We start from the raw sequence: 22,966 nt of genomic DNA, 5'->3' as shown, positions 1-22,966 counted from the left end.
AAATTTGAACTCAGGACATAAGGGCGGACAAAATGCTGTTAGCATTTTGCCTGGCGTGCTAACGATTCTGTCGGCTTGCTGTCTTTTATCATGACAATAATAATAATAATAATAACAATCTTTTCTACTAAAAGCACAAGGCCTGAAGTTTTTAGTGGGGGGGAGCTAGTCGATTATATTGACCCCAGTGTTTCACTGGTACTTAATTTATCGACCCCTGAAAGGATGAAAGGCAAAGTCGACCTCAGCAGAATTTGAACTCAGAATATAAAGTTGGACAAAATGCCGCTAAGTATTTTGGTCATCATGTTAACAATCCTACCAGCTCACTGACTTACTTATTAATAATAATAATAATAATAATAATTAATAGAAAAATGTTACAGAAAATATACTAACAACCAAAAGAAACAAAATAAAATAAAAGCGTTGCAAATTTTGTAAATTTCTTTTGTTTTGTTATTTTTTTCAAAATAATAATTTTAATAAAATGAAAATAATAAATATATAAAAATAATAATAGTAATAATAATAATAAAAAAATTATAAAAAAATATTTTTAAAATAAAAAAAATAAAGAACATAAAAGAAACAAATTAAAAAAATATATATTTCAAAAAAGGAAAAAAAAAAACATGTTATCGTGCTTAAACACAGTTTGTCAGAAACCCCTAAAACGACTCTCAAATATATGGAAATAACAGAAAATATTCCTTTTACAATGTATGAAGATTTCAAAAAAAAAAAAAAAATTTGTCTCTTTTTTTGTGTGTGTGTGTGTTAATGCATATGTTGTAATTAATTTAATTGTTGAATCAAAGAAAGACAGTTATTTTTTGCTTTTTTTTTTTCCCAACACCCACAAATAAGGGAGAGATGTAATTTATGATGGAGGGGTAAAGGGGACTACTGTACATTTATGTAGTATATAAATATGTGTAAGTGTACATATATATATATATATATATATATATATATGTATGTATATGTGTGTGTGTGTATTATTCTTCATGGAAGATGGAGCCTGTTCCTTGATGAAGTCGATGTATATTTTATAAATTTCAAAAAGAAAATCAGGTCCTCAGTTGTGAATCATCACCATCATCATCATTATCACACTTATTCATCAATATCACCATCACCATCGACATCATCATCATCATCACCAGTTTTTTCTATTCTAATTTGGTTGAATTTCCATCAGGAGATCGTCCCCTTCGAGCTTCATATCTTTTGTCACTGCTACACTGGAGACTGTTCCCGATAATGGGGCGGTGACAATCATTTCCATTTTCATGGCACTCAAAATCAAGACTGGCTGGCCCTTCTCAACAGTGTCACCTTTCTTCACTCTTATATCAACAACGGTGCCAGGCATTGGTGCTCCAATAGAACTAGGATCACTCGTTGCTTTTGGATGTATTACCAAATCCTAGAAAATAATGAAATATAATGAATAATAGCAATAATAATAATAATAATAATAATAATAATAATAATAATAATAATCCTTTCTACTATAAGCACAAGGTCTGAAATTTGTGGGGAGGGTAAGTTGATCACATCGACCCAGTATTTGACTGGTACTTAATTTATCAACCCTGAAAGTATGAAAGACAAAGTCAACCTTGCTGGAATTTGAACTCAGAACGTAAAAAAGGGGGAAGTACTGCTAAACATTTTGCTCAGAGTGCTAATGATTCTGCTAGCTTGCTACCTTAGTAATAATAATAATAATAATAATAATAATAATAATAATAATAATAATAATAATCCTTTCTATTAAAGGCACAAGGCCTGAAATTTTGGGGGAAGAGACTAGTTGATGACATCAACCCCAGTGTTTCACTACTACTTAATTTATCAACTCCGAAAGGATGAAAGCAAAGTTGACCTCGGTGGAATTTGAACTCAGAATGTTCACACACATGAAATACTGCTAAGCATTTCGCCCAGCGCACTAACGATTCTGCCAGCTTGCCACCTTCATCATCATCATCATCATAATAATAATGATGATGATGATGATTTCAAATTTTGGCACAAGGTCAGCATGTTCAGCGGAGTGGGTAAGTCAATTACATTGACCCCAGAGCTCAACTGGTACTTATATATACACATCCATACATACATATATACATATGTAAAGCAGACAGCTTCCAGTTTTATGTGATTGTTAAGCAAATTTCTTAGCTACACATACACACATATATATACTTAACATACATGTATGTGTATATCTTAGTGCTTGGGGTGCAATAAACAAGATACTATACCACATCATTGATCATTATCATAGGTCTATTTGGCCAATGATGTCATGATAAGTGAATGTAAACTGTGTAAAATAACTTAAAAATTGATTTTCCAACATTGACTTACCTTCATTGCTAATTCATCTATGATTTTCACAGACCTCAACTGTCCATTGAGTTCAAAGAAGACTTCTCGTCGGCCATCATCTCCAATGTCACCAACGGCCAGAGTTTTGATATGGAGGGTCTTTCCTCGCTCAATTTCTACCTGAGAACAGATAACAACGAAGGATAAATATGTGTGTGTGTGTATAAATAAGCTTAGCCATAATTAATCTGGTGTTTGGAATGTAAATTAACTACAATTTTTTATGGAAAATTTTAATTTAGATCACTTTAAGCTTTTTGTTACCATATTTCTGCAAAGATACATTGGCTTTGTTTCAATTAATTTTGAAAATAATGAAGAATTTTGTAAAAGAACTTTGTCAATATTAATTTAATATTTGGAACCTGAATTAACAAGAAATTTTGGTGGAAAATTTTAATTTAGAAACAGTAATTAATTTGAAACAGGAAATTTGTATCACAAATCTAAGGTCAGTCTCGGGATTAGTGTAATTTGTTCTTACCTCACATTCCTGTGCCATCTGTGGACCAACCAAGAACAGTTTTGTGTCCAGACATTCAACAGGTCCATATTTCTGTCGGAATTCAAAATAATCAGAGAAGACTTTCGGGTAGAGAGCAGCACTCATCAGATCGACTTCGTGAACGTTTGTCTTATGCTTCTGTTTCAGTTCTTCACGCATTTTCTCAAAGTTAAATGGTTCCATAGAGGCCCCAGGACGACCGTCGATCTTTGGCAATCCTTTCAAGATCTAAAACAACAAAAAATATATGAACATGAGTGGTTGGCATGAGGAAGGGCATCCAGCTGTAGAAACTCTGCCAGATCAGATTGGAGTCTGGTGTAGCCATCTGGTTCGCCAGTCCCCAGTCAAATCGTCCAACTCATGCTAGCATGGAAAGCAGACATTAAATGATGATGATGATGATGATTAATAATAAAGTAAGTATTATCTCAAGTCATAGAACTCATAAGACCAACAGATTTGGTGTATAAATGATCAAGATCACAATATTCCCCCTGGATGAGATGCCAGTCCATCATAAGGTTACTCATTTACAGCTGAGTGAACTGGAGAAACATGAAATGAAGTGTTTTACCCAAGAACACAATGCACTGTCAGCTCTGGAATTGAAACCATAACATTGCAAGTGCAAACCCCAAGCCAGAGTGGTTGTTCCAGCGCATCTCCCTCGCCATCTTCCAGGTCAATGCCTTTTCCATTTTCTTTCCTGGGATGCTGGGACCATGAGATGATCTGAATTACAGGAAATCAAGGGAATGTAGAAATTTCGTAGCTTAATTCTCTTTTTCTTCTTTTTTTTTTTTCCTTCGGGATGGCTGTCTGGTAAAAAGCTTGCTTTCCAAGCACGTGGTACTGGGTTCAGTTCCTCTGCATGGCACCTTGAGTAAGTGTCTTCTACTATAGCCTCGGGCCATCCAAAGCCTTCTGAGTGGGTTTGGTAGCTGGAAACTGAAAGAAGCCTGTCGTGTATCTATGTATGTGTGTATATATATATATATATATATATATATATATATTTATTTATTTGTGTGTCTTTATGTCTGTGTTTGTCCCCACCACCATCACTTGACAACCGATGTTGGTACGTTTATGTCTCCATAACTTAGCAATTCGGTAAAAGTGACCGATAGAATAAGTACTAAACTTACAAAGAATAAGTCCTGAGGTCGATTTCTTCGACTAAAAAAACCCCTTTAAGGCGGTATTCCAGCATGGCTGCAGTTAAACGACGGAAACAAGTCAACAGAATTGTGAATGAAAAGCTGCTGATTGTACAGCCTTTAATTGAAGGGACATAACTCTAGTTTGTTTAAGTTGTCTTACCTTTGTTCTGAGAGGCTCTGGGTATCCACCTGGAGGCTCTCCAAGAAGCCCCTGGAAATACTCCACCACTGAGACAGGGAACGACAATTCTTCAGCTTTGTTGTGGACGTCGTCGGAAGTCAGTTTATTCTGTACCATGAACTGGGCCATATCCCCGACCACTTTGGACGATGGGGTGACCTGTTGATGTAAACCAAAGAAACGGGACATGAAAAAAAAAAATTTTAATTGGATAATTAAAAAAATAAATCATTATCAGTTATCATCATCACTATTTTTTTCCTATACATCATCCTGTCATACACCTGGACATATTAGGTATTTGGGGATTTTCAACATCAGACACTCATCCAGGTGACCCAGCAAAGACTTATCAAGCCCCAGCCTGTGTCCAGTTAACACTAATCCCTAGAAGCACTGCCCTTTCCAGTGCTCACACCTCCTGAAGCATATCCTCTTTATATAATACAAGCTCATTAATAACAACAACAGTAACAGCAACATTATAGCCTTCCTACCTTGGGCAAGTCTCCCAGCAACTTGTTAGCTTCCACATATTTCTTTTTGACTTCTTCAAATTGGTCAGCCAGACCAAGGCTGAAAGCTTGGAATTGTAAATTGGTATATTGGCCCCCTGCAAACACAGATACAGAAATAATAGAGAAAAGGATACACAATGATAGACTGAAAGGGTTGTAAAGGTCTTAAGGAACTGGTGCATCAAATGTAGATATGCATCATGTGTGTGTGTATGCACGCGTACATGCATGTGTGTGTATATGTACATACATGTGTGCATCTGTATGTGTGTGTGTGAGTCTGTGCATGTGTGTGTGTCTTCTCTTCCATATTTAATTATTCAAATTCTTCCTCTGAAGAAGGGGCTCATTTCAAACAATGGTACAAAGCGGTGTTGTTGGAATGTAGACTGTATTTATAATGTGTGAATTAGTTGGTCGACTTCTTTCTTCTGTAAGCCCTAACTTATCCAGATTGTCACTTAGGCATTTACTCACAAAACTAAATGCAACAATTACACTGTGTAACATGATTTTTGTCCTTCGGTAGCAATTGTTATTTCCAATTTGTTTACTCCTAGAAAGTAAGGAAAATGGCGAATATTTCCTTCAAACTTTACTTTTCTTACATTTACTCAAACACCAAAGAGTCCCTCTCAACACATGGCTATGATGCTCTCCCACTACTACTACTCATGATCAGAGATGCACATATTGTCAGCCACTAAGGGACATGCTGAAATGCTTAAGGTCAAGCATTAACAAGCAAATCTGTGCTATTGATCAGAATATTTGCTATAATGATATTTCTGCTTCAACAACTCAGCACTGAATCTGTCTGAAATGTAATGGAAAATAGGTCAGTTTCAAAACTTTGATGTCCAGGTCACAAAAGCAAAGCTTGAAGGGGATAGTAGTCACTTCCTTTGATTTCTAGATAGAAGCAAATAGAAAATAACTCTTACTGACCAAAGACAAAAAAAAAAAAAAAAAAACCAGAAAATTAAAATTTTGTTACAATGTGTTATTATTGGTATAAATGTTAATTATAATCTGGATATAGACACTGAAGGTTCTGAAGCAGTTCTCTACAGCTATCCTCTTTCTCTTTGAACTTCAAAGAGATATTCACATCAGCAAGGCAGCTTGACCTCCATGATAATACACACTTCTTTCTGTTTGTCCCAAATAACACAATTTGGCTTGTTATGTTTACACTTAACAGAAGTTTTGATGAGAATGTTCCACCAGTATTCCGTGAGCGTGTGCATGTGTGTGTGTGTGTGTTTCTTTGAGATGTGTATAAGTTCTCAATGGAGTTGAAACTGGTCCCAAACAAAGTCCCCAGAGGTTTTGAGTCAAGAAATTCCCTTTTCAACAGGAAGTTTATGTCTGTTCCTAGAGAAATAAGGTCACAGAGGGGTATGTGTGTTAAGAAATGGTTGGAATTTCTCTATGAAAAGATTCTCCTTGTTGATTCTTTCTTGTGTGGAGATTCTGTCTTTACATTTCTTATTCTTCATTCGTTATGATTAAAATATTTAGAACTTACCTGGAATCTCATTTTTGTAAATGTCAGCATTGCCACTTTTCATTGTGACGCAACATTCAAATGGTCCATACAGGTTACGGGCTTGCTCCCAGTAGGCAGAGTATGTGGAAACCTTGTTAAGATCAATATCTGGCAATAATTAAAAGTTGACACAGTCAATATGAAATTTACATTTAAGGTTATTTTAATGTGAATGCGTGTGTATGTGTATGTGCGTATATATATATATATATATATATATATACACACAAACACATATATATATATACACACACACACACACACATATATATATATATGCATGCACACACACACACACACACACATATATATATATATGCACGCACACACACACACATATATATACACACACACACACATATATATATATATATATATATATATATATATTTACTTGTTTCAGTCATTAGACTGCACCTATGCTGAAGTACCACCTTTTAGTAGAATGAATTGACCCCAGGACCTATTTATCCTGTTGGTTTCTTTTGCCAAACTACTAAGTTATGGGGACATAAATAAACCAACACCAGTTGTCAAGTAGTGAAAAAAAACTTTTCAGCACTTCTTTGTACATACATACATACACATACAAATATACATATGAGTGCTGAAAAGTTCTTGGCTTTGGGTAAAAGAAAATACAAGAGGGTCTGTTAATTATGATTTTATTCAACATACTCCCCCTCTCAGATTCACAAATTTATTGCAGTGGTCCTTCGGTTTTTCTAAGCCCTGTAAAAAAACTCAGAAGGTTGGGCCTCCAACCAAGCCTTTTGCGACACCCTTAAAGCCAGGAACTTTTCAGCAACCCTTCATAATCTTTTATCTTTTCCTTTGTCTCATACTTGCTTCAGTCATTAGACTGCGGCCATACTGGGGCAACACCTAGGAGAATTTTAAGTTAAATTTATCAACCCTAGTATTTTTTCCAAAGCTTGGTACTTATTATATCAGTCTCTTTTGCTGAACCACCAAGTTACAGGGATGTAAACACACCACCATTGATTGTCAAGCGATAGTGGGGAACAAATACAGACACAAAGAGAGAAACACACACACACACACACACACACACACACACACACACATATGACAGGCTTCTTTCAGTTTTTTACTTCTAAACCCACTCACAAGGCTTCGGTCAGCCTGAAGCTATAACAGAAGGTATTATTTGAAAGGTATTAGCAGAAAATTTAATTAGAAAAAAACGTATTTTCCTGAATGTTATGAGGAAACAAATTTTATTTGAATTGTCTGAAAACAATTTCCAATGTAATCAGAATCTACACCATCTGAAAGATATTTGTAGAAAATTTCATTAGAAAATACGTATTTTTCTGAAAGTTAAGAAACCACGTCGGATGGGGTAGGGATTCACACTTGTGTAGGTATGGCTCTGTGTGTGTGTATGTTGGTGTCTCTGTTTGTGTAGTATGCAAACGCACATTAATGGATACACGAGTGTCTGCGAGATGAAGAACGAATACAAAACTACACAACATAACCCAACGTTGAATGTTCTCACCTGTGTCACGGTCTGTTCCTTCAAGGGAGGCAACTACTGCGCCCATACTTGGCTGTGACGTCATTCCGGACATGGAATCCACAGCAACATCGACAACATCGGCTCCAGCCTCGGCACAGGCAAGCATTGCAGCTACTCCGGCGCCCGACGTGTCGTGTGTGTGAACGTGGATCGGCATGTCTGGATACTTGTCCCTCAAATTACCGATGAGCATTTTGGCGGCTTTCGGACGAAGAAGTCCAGCCATGTCCTGGAAAAAAAAAAAAAATTAAGTAAGAAACTGAATTGGGGACATGATAAAGTCTGGTGGCGCATGTGTGCAGATGTGTGTGGTGGGGGGGGATGAGAGAGAGAGAGTGTGTGTGTGTGTGTGTGTGTGTGTGTGTCTGTGTGTGCGCGTAAGAGGGGGAGACAGAGGGAGACTGACAGACAGGGACAGTGTGTTTGTGTGTGTGAGAGAGAGAGTGTGTGGTTTGAACTCAGAACGTAAAGACAGATGAAATAGCACTAGGCATTTTGTCTGGCATGCAAACAATTCTGCCAGCTTGTCACTTTAGCAATACTACTACTACTACTATTAATAATAATAATAATAATCTTTTTTTTATTTCTTTATTACCCACAAGGGGCTAAACATAGAGGGGACAAACAAGGACAGACAAAGGGATTAAGTCGATTACATCAATCCCCAGTGTGTAACTGGTACTTAATTTATCAACCCCGAAAGGATGAAAGGCAAAGTCGACCTCGGCAGAATTTGAACTCAGAACGTAACGGCAGACGAAATACCCCCAAGAATTTCGCTTGGCATGCTAACGTTTCTGCCAGCTCGCCGCCTTTCCATTATAGGCACAAGGCCTGAATTTTCTGGGGAGGGGGCCAGTCGATTATATCGACTCCAGTACGCAACTGGTACTTAATTTAAACTCAGAATGAAACAGCAGACAAAATACTGCTAAACATTTCGCCTAGCATGCTAACGATTCTGCTAGCTTGCCGCCTTAAGAAAAATAATAATGATTTCTTTATTGACCACAAAAGATTTACATAAAGAAAATAAAAAACAGTATGGATGGCACAGGACAAAATGAAGAATGTGTGTGAGTGTGTGTTGTTGTGAAGGTTTCATGTCTAAACAGGTTTAACCTAAAAAAGAAAAAAATTTAATGCATAGTCCTCAATAGGGAGGAGACGTTTGAGGGCTGCTCATGGAAAACCCCATAAAAGTGTGGGTGCCCTGATCTTTGGGGCAGGTGCCTTTTCTCATTTCCTCTTCTCTGATTACAGGTGGTATGCTTAGGGCAGGCTTGTTCACTTGTACCATTCTTGCCACTTGTCCACCTTTCGGCAAAATGGCTAAAAACGATGAAAATAAAGAAAATTTTGTCCAAAAATGTAAGGAAAGTAAAGTCTTACCTTTATACATAGGATATGAGTTCCTGCCTTGATAAGTTCTTCAGAAAGGTTCATATAATAATTCATATCATATTTAGTCTTGGTTGGATCAGCCACATCTCCAGTGTAAGAAATAGCAGCTTCAATAACTCCACCTTAAAGTGAATACAGACACATAAAACATGTGAATTAATATGCCCAATAGAGAATATAACAAGAGCACTCAGAGAGCGCAAACCTCCGCCAAAGCAACACCAACGTCCTCTCAACAATTAGCCAGAGAGGATTTTTTTTAAATGAGAATATCTGAAATAAACTCGACTGCTCTCACAAATGAGAACACTAAAAATGAACCTGACGACAGAATTTGAACTCATAATATAAAGAGACAGAAGAAATGGTAATATTTATCACCACTTAAACGTAGGTACCATGAGAGAAACTCTCATATTGGCTTTTGGTGCAAAATGCACTCTTGTTTATATTGATAGCTGAGAGATAAATCCCTGCCATCTCCAGCACCAAGATCACAAAATCACCTGATTTCAACCTTCCTTAGTCTTATCAATGATGGATGCCCGACTGCTAGAGCTTAGCAAAGACTCATCTCCCTGCTGGTAAAATATAGAAGAGCAGTGCCAGAGCAGGCATTGGTGTCGTTATTAGCTCGTGAGCTAAAAATATATCACTGTAGGGTGGTATTTGATTTGAGGGAAATTTAGTTAATATTTCGAACAGATGAGGAGAGAGAGTAAGAAATAGAGGGTAAACCAACATAAAGATCCTTGAAATAAAAAGGGCAAGATTTACCTGCTTTGCCAACAGCATCTATTCCAACCACCAAGTTTGGAACATAGTTCAAAGAATCAAACACTCGGAAGACATCCATTCCATGGGAAACAGCCAGTTCACAGAATCTGTAAGGTAAAAGAATTAAGACAAATACTATTTAATAAGGAGTTACAACATCATCATAATCATCATAATCATTTAGAGTCTGCTTTCCATGCTGGTATGGGTTAGATGGTTTGACTGGAACTGGTAAGCTGGAGAGCTGCGTCAAGTTCCAGTCTGATTTGGCATGGTTTCTATGCTTGGATGCCCTTAACTTACACCTTCCACTCCAAGAATGTAATGAGTGCTTTTCTGTGCCAATGGCAAGGGCGCCAGTTACATGAGGACCAAGAGAAAATCAATGCACTGGGCCCTTTAATATATATATATATATATTTATCGACAGCAAGCCACATCATTCAAAGATCAGAATCGGTCCCCTAGACCTGTGAAGCCCCTAGGTAAATCAATGCACTGGGCACTACAGTGCATATTTATTGATAGCAAGCCACAGCATTCATATATCAGAATTGGGTCCCAAGACATATAAGGCAGGTCAATTCACTGGGCCCTATAGTAGTTATTTATTGACAAGCCACAAGTACTAAAGCTACTACACTGACACTACTCCTGCAACCACCACCACTACTATTACCACAACTACCACTACTACTACCATGGCTCCTGCTACTTCAACTACTACAGCTGCTATCACTGATACTTCTCTTGCTACCACCACCACCACCACCACCACCACTTGAGTTTGAACTGGAAACCTTCAAGGTAACAAAGTTAACTACTTACTTGTAGACCACATTGTCAGGATAGTTGGTATAGCCGACAGCATTGGCACCACGTAAGAGCATCTGGAATGGTATGTTTGGTATCAGTTTCCTCATTTCTTGGAGACGTTGCCAGGGACATTCATGAAGGAAACGAAGAGCAACGTCGAATGTGGCACCTGCATCGGAGACGAATGAGATTTAGATAAATAAATAAACAGATAGATAGATAAATAGACAGACAGATAAATGGATAGATAGACAGGCAGAGAGACAGTTAGATATAGACAGAGACAGACAGATAGACAGACAGAGAAACAGACATGTATATAGATGAACAGACAATGTAGATAAAAGGACAAACAGACACACATATAGATAGATAGATAGATAGATAGATAGATAGATAGATAGATAGATAGACAGACAGACATAGATAGGTCAGTAGGTAGGTAGATAGATTTGATAGACAGACAGACAGACAGACAAATAGATAGATAGGTAGGTAGATTAGACAGATAGATAGATTAGATAGACAGACATACATAGACAGACAGACAGACATATGGACAGATAGATAGATATAGATAGATGGACAAACAAACAGATAGACAGGTATGAAGGTATATAGATAGATATATATAAATATATAGATAGGGATAGAGAGGGGGGGAGGGAAAAATCAAGAACGAGGGAAATTTTTAAAATGTGCACACTAATTTATTTTTTTATTTCTTTTCAGTGATGTATGCTTCTCTATGTATGTGTGTGTATACATATATACAAGGTTGGCCAAAAGTCACCCAACAGTAAGTCAAAATTCCATAAATATTGTCTGTAATTCTGTATTGATTTGGATAGTAAAATGTGTCACTCAAGAAGGACTTCAGTTTGAACAATTTTCTTGATGCTTCATATTTAAATGCTTTTATTAAGTTCATTCAGTTATTAAACATAAATAAATCTCGGAATCAAATTGTTTTGATTTACTGTCAGGTGACTTTTGGCCAAACCTGTATATACATAGATATATATATATATACGTGTGTGATGTGCGTGCATATATGCATCTGAGTGTGTACGTGTATATATATATGTACACACGCTCATAGACACACATACACACAGAAAGAAATTTAGGAAAAAAGAAAGAAAAAATCCAATAACTAAAACCTCGTACCTCCCCAGTTCTCTAAACTGTAGAATTGGTTAAAATTGTGTGCCACAAACGGTGAGATGTTTAAGAGGTCCCTGGTGCGTACCCGAGTGGCAAGTAAAGATTGATGAGCATCTCGGAATGTGGTATCCATCAGTAGCAGGCCTTTGTTTTGGCGGACCTTCTTGGCGAAACCCTCTGGCCCTTCTTGAAGCAGAACTGTTCGCCAACCATTTGGACGGCTTTTGTCTGAAAAAAATTTAAAGGAAAGAGTAATATTTCTGATTTGTTTATCATCACTTTGGTATCATGGGTGGAGCAGGGCTTTAGTGAGGAAGATTTTCTGTGGCTGGATGCCGTTCCTATTGCAAAACCCTCACCTGTTTCCGAGCAAGGTAAAGTTTCTCCATGACTAGGCATGTTCTCACTGGGTATTGGAAATGAATGACACTGCTTGTATGACAGTGACTCTCATTTACAGCTATCATGCAATGTCAAGACAAGGAGAAACACAAACATATTCCTTGCCAACCATTTGGATGGCTTGTGTTTGAAAAAAATAAACCCAAAAATATTTTTGGTTTGTTTATCATCGTCACTTTAGTATCATCACTATGATGTCCAGTTTTCCATAATTACATGGGAAGAGCAGGGTTTCAGTGGGGAAGATTTTCTATGGCTGAATGCTCTTCCTGTTGCCAACCCTCACCTATTTCCCTGCATGGTAATGTTTTTCCATGGCCAGACATGTTCTCACAGGGTATTAAAAATGAATGACACTACTTGTGTGACAGCAACACTTATTTACAACTATCAAGACAAGGAAACACACACACACACACACACACACACATTCATACATGCACTCAAACACACACACACAACAGACTTCTTTAAGTTTCCATCTGGTAAATCCACTCACAAAGCTTTGGTGAACCTGAGTCTATAGACACTTGCCTGAGATGCCATGCAGTAGGACTGAACCTGAAACTATGTTTGAGAAGTAAACATCTTAACCACACACCCATGCCAATTCATACTTACTAATTAAATTGATCTGAGATCACATGTTTGAGTCTAATACAATTTCAGCATGGCCAGTCCATTAAAAATACACGTGTACACAGTTAAAAAACAGGACCAAAGGAGATGGCAGTGGACTGCATCAGCCAGCTCTCAGAAAAAAAAAGAGGCATTTATAGTAATGATAGTAAAGGTAGACAAAAGAGAAAGCATGCCTATGAGCCATAGGCTGGAACAAGCAAGTGGATCAGAGATTGGAACATGCCTGTGAGTGACTTTACGTCAGGCAAATGAAATGTAATAGCAATAGTCATTGTAGCCTTTAAAACATACATGTACAAGGCTAGAAACAATAGTGCAAGGGAAATGGTGTTTGACTGCATTGGCAAGTTGACGAGTTTGCTTCAGAACCTTTTTTTATATTTTTATTTAGAAGACCTAAAGGAGGGGGCCAGTGATCCAGGCCTTCACAAGCCTTCTAAGATTGGTGAGATCGATATCATTAATGTTCATTTAAAGTGTTGTAAACTGACATCTGGAGGAAAATCATGAGTGGAGAGTGAGATACAGAGGGCCAGAATGCAAGAGGAGGACTGAACATAGAGGTCACTGCAGGACCTTGGAATTTAGGCACAACATAAGGGGCGAAAGAAAGAGAGACGAACAAGTCACAAATATCATGTGGAGGTGGTACAAACCAACTAGCTCTGAGAAAAAGAGGCCTTTATAGTAATGACAGAAAAAGATAGACAAAGGAGACTGAATACTGGTGGGACAGAGATTGGAAAAGGCCTGTGAGTATTTTATGGCAATTAGTCAAGCAGCTTTGTGTGGAATAACTCTGAGTAAAAAGATATTTTTCAGAGTGTCTAATACATGGATTTCAAGAGATTTCATCAGTGGAAATTTTCAAATTTAAATATGGGGAAAAAATTTATTGTCAACAGGTAAGAGTTTACCCACCCATGGTTTGACAGTAATCATGAATTATACTGTTCTTTACTCACCAACAGGTACTTCAGGAACTGTAGGCTCAGTGTCTGAAGGCTGGAGTTTGGTAGCAAGTGGTGTTTGTGGTCCATTGACCATAACTTGGCCAAGGTAGTGGAGTAGTTTCTGGGCTCGGTTCTGTGATGGTTCAAACTGAAACAGCTCAGAGTGTTCATCAATGAAGTTTGTGTCGACAATGCCAGACAGAAAACGCTCATTCTGAAGCACATTCAACAGGAATGGAATGTTGGTCTGCAAAAAAGTAATAAGAACATCAAATTAAATGTTAAGTATGGCATAGCACATATGGGGTAAGTGAAAATGTAAAATTGGATTGACACCCCCCCCCCCCCACCCCCAGTACGCAACTGATACTTAATTTATCGACCCCGAAAGGTTGAAGATGAAATACCGCTAAGCATTTCACCCAGCATGCTAATATTTCTGCAGCTTGCCACCTTAATAATAATAATAATAATAATAACACTAACAGCAACAGCACAATACTAAGAATATCAACACTACTTTGGCTTCTGGGACTTCTACCTACCTTCACTCCACGAATTCGAAATTCCATGAGGGCTCGAAGCATCTTGGCACAAGCAGAGGGATGGTCACGAGCTGAAGCGATCACTTTCACCAGGAGGGAATCGTAATAAGGCGAGATAATGGCACCAGCAAAAGCTGAAGCGCCATCAAGACGTATGCCCATACCTTCACCACTCCGAAACACCTACAACAACAACAACAATAATAATACGTAAGATTGAGAAGAATTGATTAATTACAACATGAACAAAATGAGGATCATTGTTATTGTCATCAAAATCATCGTCATTTTTCATCATCTCCACTCTTTTTGTCATTTTCATCGTCACCATTCTCATCATCATCATCATTGCTCTTAACCCTGACAGGATGAAAGGCAAAGTTGACCACAGCAGCATTTGAACTCAGAAACATAAAGAGCCAGAAGTAAAATGCCACTAAGCATTTTGTCCAACAGGTAAATGATTCTGCCAGTTTGCTATGTTGCCAACAACAACAACAACAACAACAACAACAACAACAACAACAACAACAACAACAACAACAACAACAACAACAACAACAACAACAACAACAACAACAACAACAACAACAACAACAACAACAACAACAACAACAACAACAACAACAACAACAACAACAACAACAACAACAACAACAACAACAACAACAACAACAACAACAACAACAACAACAACAACAACAACAACAACAACAACAACAACAACAACAACAACAACAACAACAACAACAACAACAACAACAACAACAACAACAACAACAACAACAACAACAACAACAACAACAACAACAACAACAACAACAACAACAACAACAACAACAACAACAACAACAACAACAACAACAACAACAACAACAACAACAACAACAACAACAACAACAACAACAACAACAACAACAACAACAACAACAACAACAACAACAACAACAACAACAACAACAACAACAACAACAACAACAACAACAACAACAACAACAACAACAATAATAATAATAAATAATAATAATAATAATAATAATAATAATAATAATAATAATAATCCTTTCTACTATAGGCACAAGGCCTGAAATTTTTTTTTTTTTTTTGTGCGGGGGGTTAGTTGACTACATCAACCCCAGAACTCAACTGGTACTTATTTTATCAACCCCTAAAAGGATGAAAGGCAAAGTTGACCCCGATGAAATTTGAACTCAGAATGTAAAGACAGGTGAAATACTGCTAAGCATCCCCCCCCCCCACCATGCTAACGATTCTGCCAGCTCGCTGCCTATGATAATAATAATAATAATGATGATGATGATGATTTCAAATTTTTGCCACAAGGACAGCTTGGGAGAGGGGATTAAGTCGATTACATGGACCTCTAAGTTTCACTAGTACTTAATTTATTGACCCCGAAAAGACGAAAGGCAAAGTCGGCCTCAGCAGAATTTGAACTCTTAACATAAAGATCCAGAAGAAATGCCACTATGCATTTTGTCCAGCATGCTAACGATTCTGCCAGAAATAAGAATTGCCTTACCTCAATTCTGCCAGTATCAGGTTGGAAACTTTTTGCAGGATCTTCAGTAGTCATTCGGCATTGGATGGAACAACCATTTAATTTGATATTGTCTTGAGTTAAGCCAATCTCTGACAGACTTTTGCCTTCAGCTACTTTGATCTGGGATTGGACCAAGTCAACTCTGTGAAATAGAAAAGAACAATGTTTTTATTTTCCTCATCATCATCATTATTATTATTGCAATTATTATTATTATGTGAGAGAGCAGGGCATGCCATCAAAGTGACACTGGGGTAAAATATACGAAGCCCAGGATACCCATCATGACTACCCGTCTGATAAGGGTACACCAAGCATATACATCACAACCATATGTGCGTGACATGGTGATCTCATATCAAGATAAACAGCGCATGACCTTGCAGGTGGGGCCCAGTTAGAATTTTCTTCAGGTCAAGTAGCCCATCCCACTTAAAAGGTCCCTGAATAAGGTTTGTTTCAGGACGATGAGCAAAACACCCATGTTTCCAAAGGTGAATTATTCAAAACCCCAAGAATTCCTCTCAACACATGGCTATGATGCTCCCCCACTACTTCTGCTCATGATCAGAGATGCACATATCATCAGCCACCAAGGGACATGCTCAACTGGTTATGGTCAAACAACTGACAAGCAAATCTGTGGTATTAAGCAGAATATTTGCTGTTGCCCATCTTTTATACCAAGACAAAACAATGTACATGATAACACTTCCAATCAATTAAGATCAGAAGCCATGAGAGCCACTGCCTGGTACTGCATATTATTATTATTATTATTATTATTATTATTATTATTACAGGATACATGGCCCAGTGGTTATGGTGTTGCACTCACTATCAAGTGATTGTGATTTCAATTCCTAGACCAGGTGGTGCATTGTGTTCTTGAGCAAAATACTTCATCTCACATTGCACAGCAGTTACTTCTACACCTGATGAGTGGCACACAGTGCATGTATTCAGACATCGTCAATTTGATGGAGAGAGTGATCTAATGCACAGCACACACATTTGACCACTATAAACAAATCATTTGTGCAGGTCATTCGGCAAAAGCTGAATGCTTATTTGTCACCTTCGATGGGAGAGTCCATCATTATTAGAATTATCGATAATACTACTAGTACAGCTGCTGCTACAACTACTATTACTACTACTAATGATCATAATAATCATTATTATTTCTATTATAGGCACAAGGCCTGAAATTTGTGGGGAGAGGACTAGTCAATTACATTGACTCCAGTGTTCCACTGGTTCTTATTTTATCAACCCCAAAAGGATGATAGACATAGTTGAACTCAGAAGAATTTGAACTCAGAACATAGAGGCAAAAGACAAAATACCACAAAGCATTTGCCCAGTATGCTAACGATTCTGCCAGCTCACTGACTTAATAATAATAATAATAATAATAATAATAATAATAATTCTTTCTACTGTAGGAACAAATCCAGCAATAGCAAGGGAAGAGGCTAGTCGATTACATCGACCCCAGTGCTTGACTGGTACTTATGTTAACAACCCTGAAAGGATTAAAGGCAAAGATGACCTTGGTGGAATTTGAACTCAGAATGTAAAGAGCAGGAAAAAATGCTGCCACACATTTTGTCCAGCACACTAATGATACTGCCAACTCACCTGGGATAAACAATAACAGCACAAAAAAAAAAAAAAACTGAAAATCAAACTTAACTGACCCGGTGACCTCTTCAGTAACTGTGTGTTCGACTTGGAGTCGTGCATTGACCTCAATGAAGTAAAAACGTCCATCGTTGTCCAAGAGAAATTCAACGGTGCCAGCATTTTGGTAGCCAACATGTTCAGCAAGCTGAAGTGCACTGCTGGCCATTGCTTGCCGCAATCCCTCATCTAGCTGGGGAGCTGGTGCAATTTCTACGACTTTCTGATGACGTCGCTGCACTGAGCAGTCACGCTCATATAAATGCACGACATTGCCGTATTTATCACCTGGAAAAGTTTAGAAATATTACAATAACATGTGTAAAACACACACACACACACACAAGAAAGTAAATAAATAAATTTTAATTAGTCTGATTAAAATTCTATTTATTTGTGCAGCTGATGATAGCCCTGCATTTAAATTAATGTAGTGATTGCATTGTTCAATTAAATGCAGCCACTTGAAACAGTCGTACTGCATCACTTAATGTATCTATAATTTGCTTTAAAAAGACAGGGCAAAATTTTGAAAGACAAAATAAAGATTTCTACAACTTTCTGATGATGTCGAGTGGCTGTGTGGCAAGTAGCTTGCTTACCAACCACATGGTTCCGGGTTCAGTCCCACTGCGTGGCGACTTGGGCAAGTGTCTTCTACTATAGCCTCAGGCCGACCAAAGCCTTGTGAGTGGATTTGGTAGACTGAAACTGAAAGAAGCCCATTGTATATATGTATATATATGTATATATGTATGTGTGTGTATATGTCTGTGTGTCTGTGTTTGTCCCCCCAACATCGCTTGACAACCGATGCTGGTGTTTACGCCCCCGTAACTTAGCGGTTCGGCAAAAGAGACCGATAGAATAAGTACTAGGCTTACAAAGAATAAGTCCTGGTGTCGATTTGCTCGACTAAAGGTGGTGCTCCAGCATGGCTGCAGTCAAATGACTGAAACAAGTAAAAGAGTAAAGAGTATTTGTTTAAATTCCACCAAAAAGGTGACCATGTGAGAACTGACAGCCACCCGTGAGGATACACACCGAAGAAGCTCACGAGAGAAAGCTTGCCAGATACCAGGATTTGATAGAGCATGAAAGGCTGACAGACATGTTGCAAGGCAATTCAAGTAGCCTGCTGGAATTTTATGGAGCTTCATTCTGTAAACCTCTTGACTGGGCTTGGATTTACTGGTGCAGCAGAGAGGAGGGAAACAAATTCCATTCCTAAAGCTACAGAGAAGCCATTGGGTAGCCACAGAGTCAAAGAAACATTCATATATTTAGTTTTTCAAAATTTTTGCCCTTTAGCTTATATTGTTTAATAATTATTGATGTAAAATTTGGAACTTACTAACATGAGTTGTTTATGAAATACCAAGGTGGCCACTTGGATTATCAATCAAGCAAACAAAACAAGACAAAACAGTGGCACCTAATTTTTCTAGCCAAGCTGCACAACAAAATAAACAAAATATTTCCAACATAACAACGTACAAAAAAATGCAAAGATATCAATATAAGTGGAAAAAAGATACTGATGTTACCAACCGAGAATTTGGACTTCAATATGACGGGGTCTCTCAATGAATTTCTCCAAGAATAAAGAACCGTCACCAAATGCAGCCAGAGCCTCAGAAGACGCTCTTTCAAAACTCTCTTTAACATCCTGCAAAGAGAAAAGTACGAAACACATGTAGACACGTTTGCCTTCAATGTGGAATGTTGTTTGTTTAACCTGGAGTCACTGTTGATGAAGAAGAATTTGAGATTATACTTGGTTGCAATTGCTAACAGGTCAACAAGCATATGGAATGGAGTCTCGCAACCAGTGTGACATCGATGCTGGTGTGTTTACATCCTAACTTAGCGGTTTGGCAAAAGAGACCAACAGAATAAATACTAGGCTTACAAAGAATAAGTCCTAGGGTCAATTGCTCGACTGAAGGTGATGCTCCAGTATGGCTGCAGTCAAATGACTGAAACAAGTAAAAGAATATATATAAAATGGCTGATAGTTAGCAAGGTGAGACACACATAAGAAAGAAGAAGGAAACAAAGGACCACTGATGAGGTCACAGAAGTGTGACGAAAGAACTCTGGCCGAAATAAGATTAAGATTAAGATTAATGTAATATAAAGCTGAAAAAAAAAAGAAAAAAAAAAAGAAAAAAAAAAAAGAAAATTAACACCAAATATACAGTGCGTGTGTTTTTATTGGCTAAACTGGCAACATGACCATCCCCAAGTACAACAACATATATATATATATATATATATATATATATGTATATACACACATACACATATGTGTATGGGTCCAACCCATGCTAGCATGTACATATATACATAGATACAAAAAATTTATATATATATATAAATATATATACACACATGTACATAATATATATATATATTTATACATACATACATAATACAGACATTTATACATACAGATATAATGTGTGCATGTATATATACATATATATGCAGATATGTATAAATATATATGTTGTTGTTGTTGTTGTTGGCACTCCGTCGCTTACGATGTCAAGGGTTCCAGTTGATCCGACCAACAGAACAGTCTGCTTGTGAAATTAACGTGCAAGTGGCTGAGCACACCACAGACACGTGTACCCTTAACGTAGTTCTCGGGGATATTCAGTGTGACACAGTGTGACACAGTGTGACAAGGCTGACCCCATTGAATTACAGGTACAACAGAAACAGGAAGAAAGAGTGAGAGAAAGTTGTGGTGAAAGAGTACAGCAGGGTTCGCCACCATCCATCCCCTGCCGGAGCCTCGTGGAGCTTTAGGTGTTTTCGCTCAATAAACACTCACAACGCCCGGTCTGGGAATCGAAACCGTGATCCTATGACTGCGAGTCCACTGCCCTAACCACTGGGCCATTGCGCCTCCACAAACATACATACATACATACATACATACATACAAGAATAAGGGCAGGGAATCGTCAATTAATAATAGAATTAACAATTAACAATTTTGCCAAGTAGTTCAGTATGAAAAAACCTTTATCGGTAAAACCATTTATCATCATAAATATACAGGGATTAGCATTGAGTTGCTTCTCCAACATGTTGGAGAAGCAACTCAATGCTAATCCCTGTATATTTATGATTATATATATATATATATATACATATATATACATATATACATATACATATACATACATATATATATATATATATATAACTATTGTTGCCATTAGGAAGGGCATCCAGCCATAGAAACCATTTCAAAGCAGATGCTGGAGCACAATGCAGATCTTGCATTCATTTGGACACAGTCAAACTGTCCAACCAACAGCAGTACAGAGCCAAGACTTTAAATGATGATAATGATTCTGATGTCAGAGAGTGAAATGTTAGGGGCTTCGACATTCTTCTAGGCTGACATAGGAACTTACCTCAAGTTTTCTTACAACTCTCATTCCGCGACCACCACCTCCAAAAGCAGCTTTGAAAATCACGGGTAAGCCAAACTTCTGACAAAAGGCAGCAGCTTCTTCTGCTTCTTTGACGGGCGTATCTGTACCCGGAACCACCGTGACACCTGATGAGAAATTAAAGGTGAAGTCGTCAATGATAAAGGTAGTAAACACAATCTGTCTCACATAGATTTACCTATACTTTTAACTTGTTTCAGTCATTGGGACGTGGCCATGCTGGGGCACTGCCTTGATGGGCTTTAGCTGAATATATTGAACTCAATACTTATGATTTGTATTTTGTGTTTTTTTAAATCTGGTAGTTATTCTATTGGTCTCTTTTGTCAAACTGGTAAGTTACAGGGGATATAAACAAACCAACATCAGTTATCAAGCAATATGAGGACAAACACATCCCAACCACATGGTTCCGGGTTCAATCTCACTACATGGAACCTTGGCCAAGTGTCATCTACTATAGCCTTGGGCTAACCAAAGTCTTGTAAGTGGATTTGGTAGATGGAAACTGAAAGAAGCCTGTCATCATCACCATCATTTAACATCCATCTTCCATATATGTGTGCGTGTGTGTGTCTTTGTGTCTGTTCCCCCAACATCGCTTGACAGCAGATGCTGGTGTGTTTACGTTCCCATAACTTAGTGGTTTGGCAAAAGAGACCAATAGAATAAGTACTAGGCTTAAAAAAATAAATCTTGGAGTCAATTTGTTTGACTAAAACACTTCAAAGTGGTGCTCCAGCATGGCCACAATCAAATGACTAAAACAAGTAAAAGAATAAAAGAATACACATGCACACACACACACACACACACACACACACACACACACACACACACACACACACAAAACAGGCTTCCACAGTTTCCATCTATCAGATTCCAAATTCACCCACAAGGTACAGTCAGAAGACATTTGCCCAAGATGCCTTGCAGTGGGACTGAAACCAGAACCATGTGCTTGGGAAGCAAACTTCTTACCACACAGCCATGCCTATACAAGATCCCTTTTTTAAAAATGAAATATAAAGAGCGTGGCCGTTGATCGTTACCAACGTCGCCTCCCTGGCACTTGTGCCAGTAGCACATGAAAAGACATTCGAGCGAGATCGTTGCCAGTGCTGATGGACTGGCTCCTGTGCAGGTGGCATGTAAAACACACCATTTCAAGCGTGGCCGTCGCCAGTTCCGCCTGACTGGCCCTCGTGCCAGTAGCACGTAAAACACTCACTACACTCTCAGAGTGGTTGGCGTTAGGAAGGGCATCCAGCTGTAGAAACTCTGCCAGACCAGATTGGAGCCTGGTGTTGCCTCCTGGTCCACCAGTCCTCAGTCAAATCGTCCAACCCATGCCAGCATGGAAAGCGGCTGTTAAATGATGATGATGAAAGAGTTGAAGTCTTGTAAACGTTACTTACCTGCATTAATGGCAGCTTGACGAGCTTCAATTTTGTCACCCATCTGTTGAACAACATGAGGGCTTGGACCAATAAAGTTAATGCCAGCATCTATACATGCTTGAGCAAAATCTGAACGTTCTGAGAGGAAGCCATAACCAGGGTGAATGGCATCAACATTGTTTTCCTACAAAGATGAAAGCATATTTCTGGTCAGATCAAATGAAAGATTTTGAAATAAGGAAGCAAAATTGAAGAAATGTCAA

General features: G+C 38.0%; 1 protein-coding gene and 1 long non-coding RNA gene across 4 annotated transcripts in view; one reads left to right on the top strand and one right to left on the bottom strand.

The window, feature by feature from the left end:
- Positions 1 to 925: 925 nt before the first annotated feature.
- Positions 926 to 22,966, bottom strand: part of LOC106876357 (pyruvate carboxylase, mitochondrial) — an 86,352-nt gene continuing 64,311 nt past the window's right edge. For all 3 annotated transcript variants that reach the window (XM_052976613.2, XM_014924858.3, XM_014924857.3), the window contains exons 4-21: positions 22,722 to 22,887; positions 21,265 to 21,410; positions 19,382 to 19,499; positions 17,848 to 18,118; positions 16,124 to 16,286; positions 14,581 to 14,763; positions 14,048 to 14,282; positions 12,042 to 12,266; positions 10,884 to 11,040; positions 10,056 to 10,162; positions 9,267 to 9,400; positions 7,851 to 8,100; positions 6,305 to 6,433; positions 4,753 to 4,868; positions 4,235 to 4,414; positions 2,888 to 3,136; positions 2,383 to 2,523; positions 926 to 1,432 (exon numbers count right to left, since the gene is read on the bottom strand). In XM_052976613.2, the coding sequence (XP_052832573.1) occupies positions 1,181 to 1,432; positions 2,383 to 2,523; positions 2,888 to 3,136; positions 4,235 to 4,414; positions 4,753 to 4,868; positions 6,305 to 6,433; positions 7,851 to 8,100; positions 9,267 to 9,400; positions 10,056 to 10,162; positions 10,884 to 11,040; positions 12,042 to 12,266; positions 14,048 to 14,282; positions 14,581 to 14,763; positions 16,124 to 16,286; positions 17,848 to 18,118; positions 19,382 to 19,499; positions 21,265 to 21,410; positions 22,722 to 22,887 (3,222 nt within the window). In that variant the 3' untranslated portion in view covers positions 926 to 1,180. The remainder of the gene's footprint in view (positions 1,433 to 2,382; positions 2,524 to 2,887; positions 3,137 to 4,234; positions 4,415 to 4,752; positions 4,869 to 6,304; positions 6,434 to 7,850; positions 8,101 to 9,266; positions 9,401 to 10,055; positions 10,163 to 10,883; positions 11,041 to 12,041; positions 12,267 to 14,047; positions 14,283 to 14,580; positions 14,764 to 16,123; positions 16,287 to 17,847; positions 18,119 to 19,381; positions 19,500 to 21,264; positions 21,411 to 22,721; positions 22,888 to 22,966) is intronic.
- On the top strand, positions 7,989 to 15,037 carry LOC149131185 (uncharacterized). Its single transcript, XR_016238260.1, has 3 exons — positions 7,989 to 8,122; positions 11,604 to 11,670; positions 14,948 to 15,037. It is a non-coding gene; the product is annotated as an uncharacterized LOC149131185 (long non-coding RNA).

This window comes from Octopus bimaculoides, chromosome 24, assembly GCF_046866305.1.
Source record: "Octopus bimaculoides isolate indiv1 chromosome 24, ASM4686630v1, whole genome shotgun sequence".
In the NCBI taxonomy this organism is placed as follows: domain Eukaryota; kingdom Metazoa; phylum Mollusca; class Cephalopoda; order Octopoda; family Octopodidae; genus Octopus; species Octopus bimaculoides.
The sequence above is the reverse complement of the archived record's forward strand: the minus strand, read 5'-3'. Positions and strand labels throughout refer to the sequence as shown.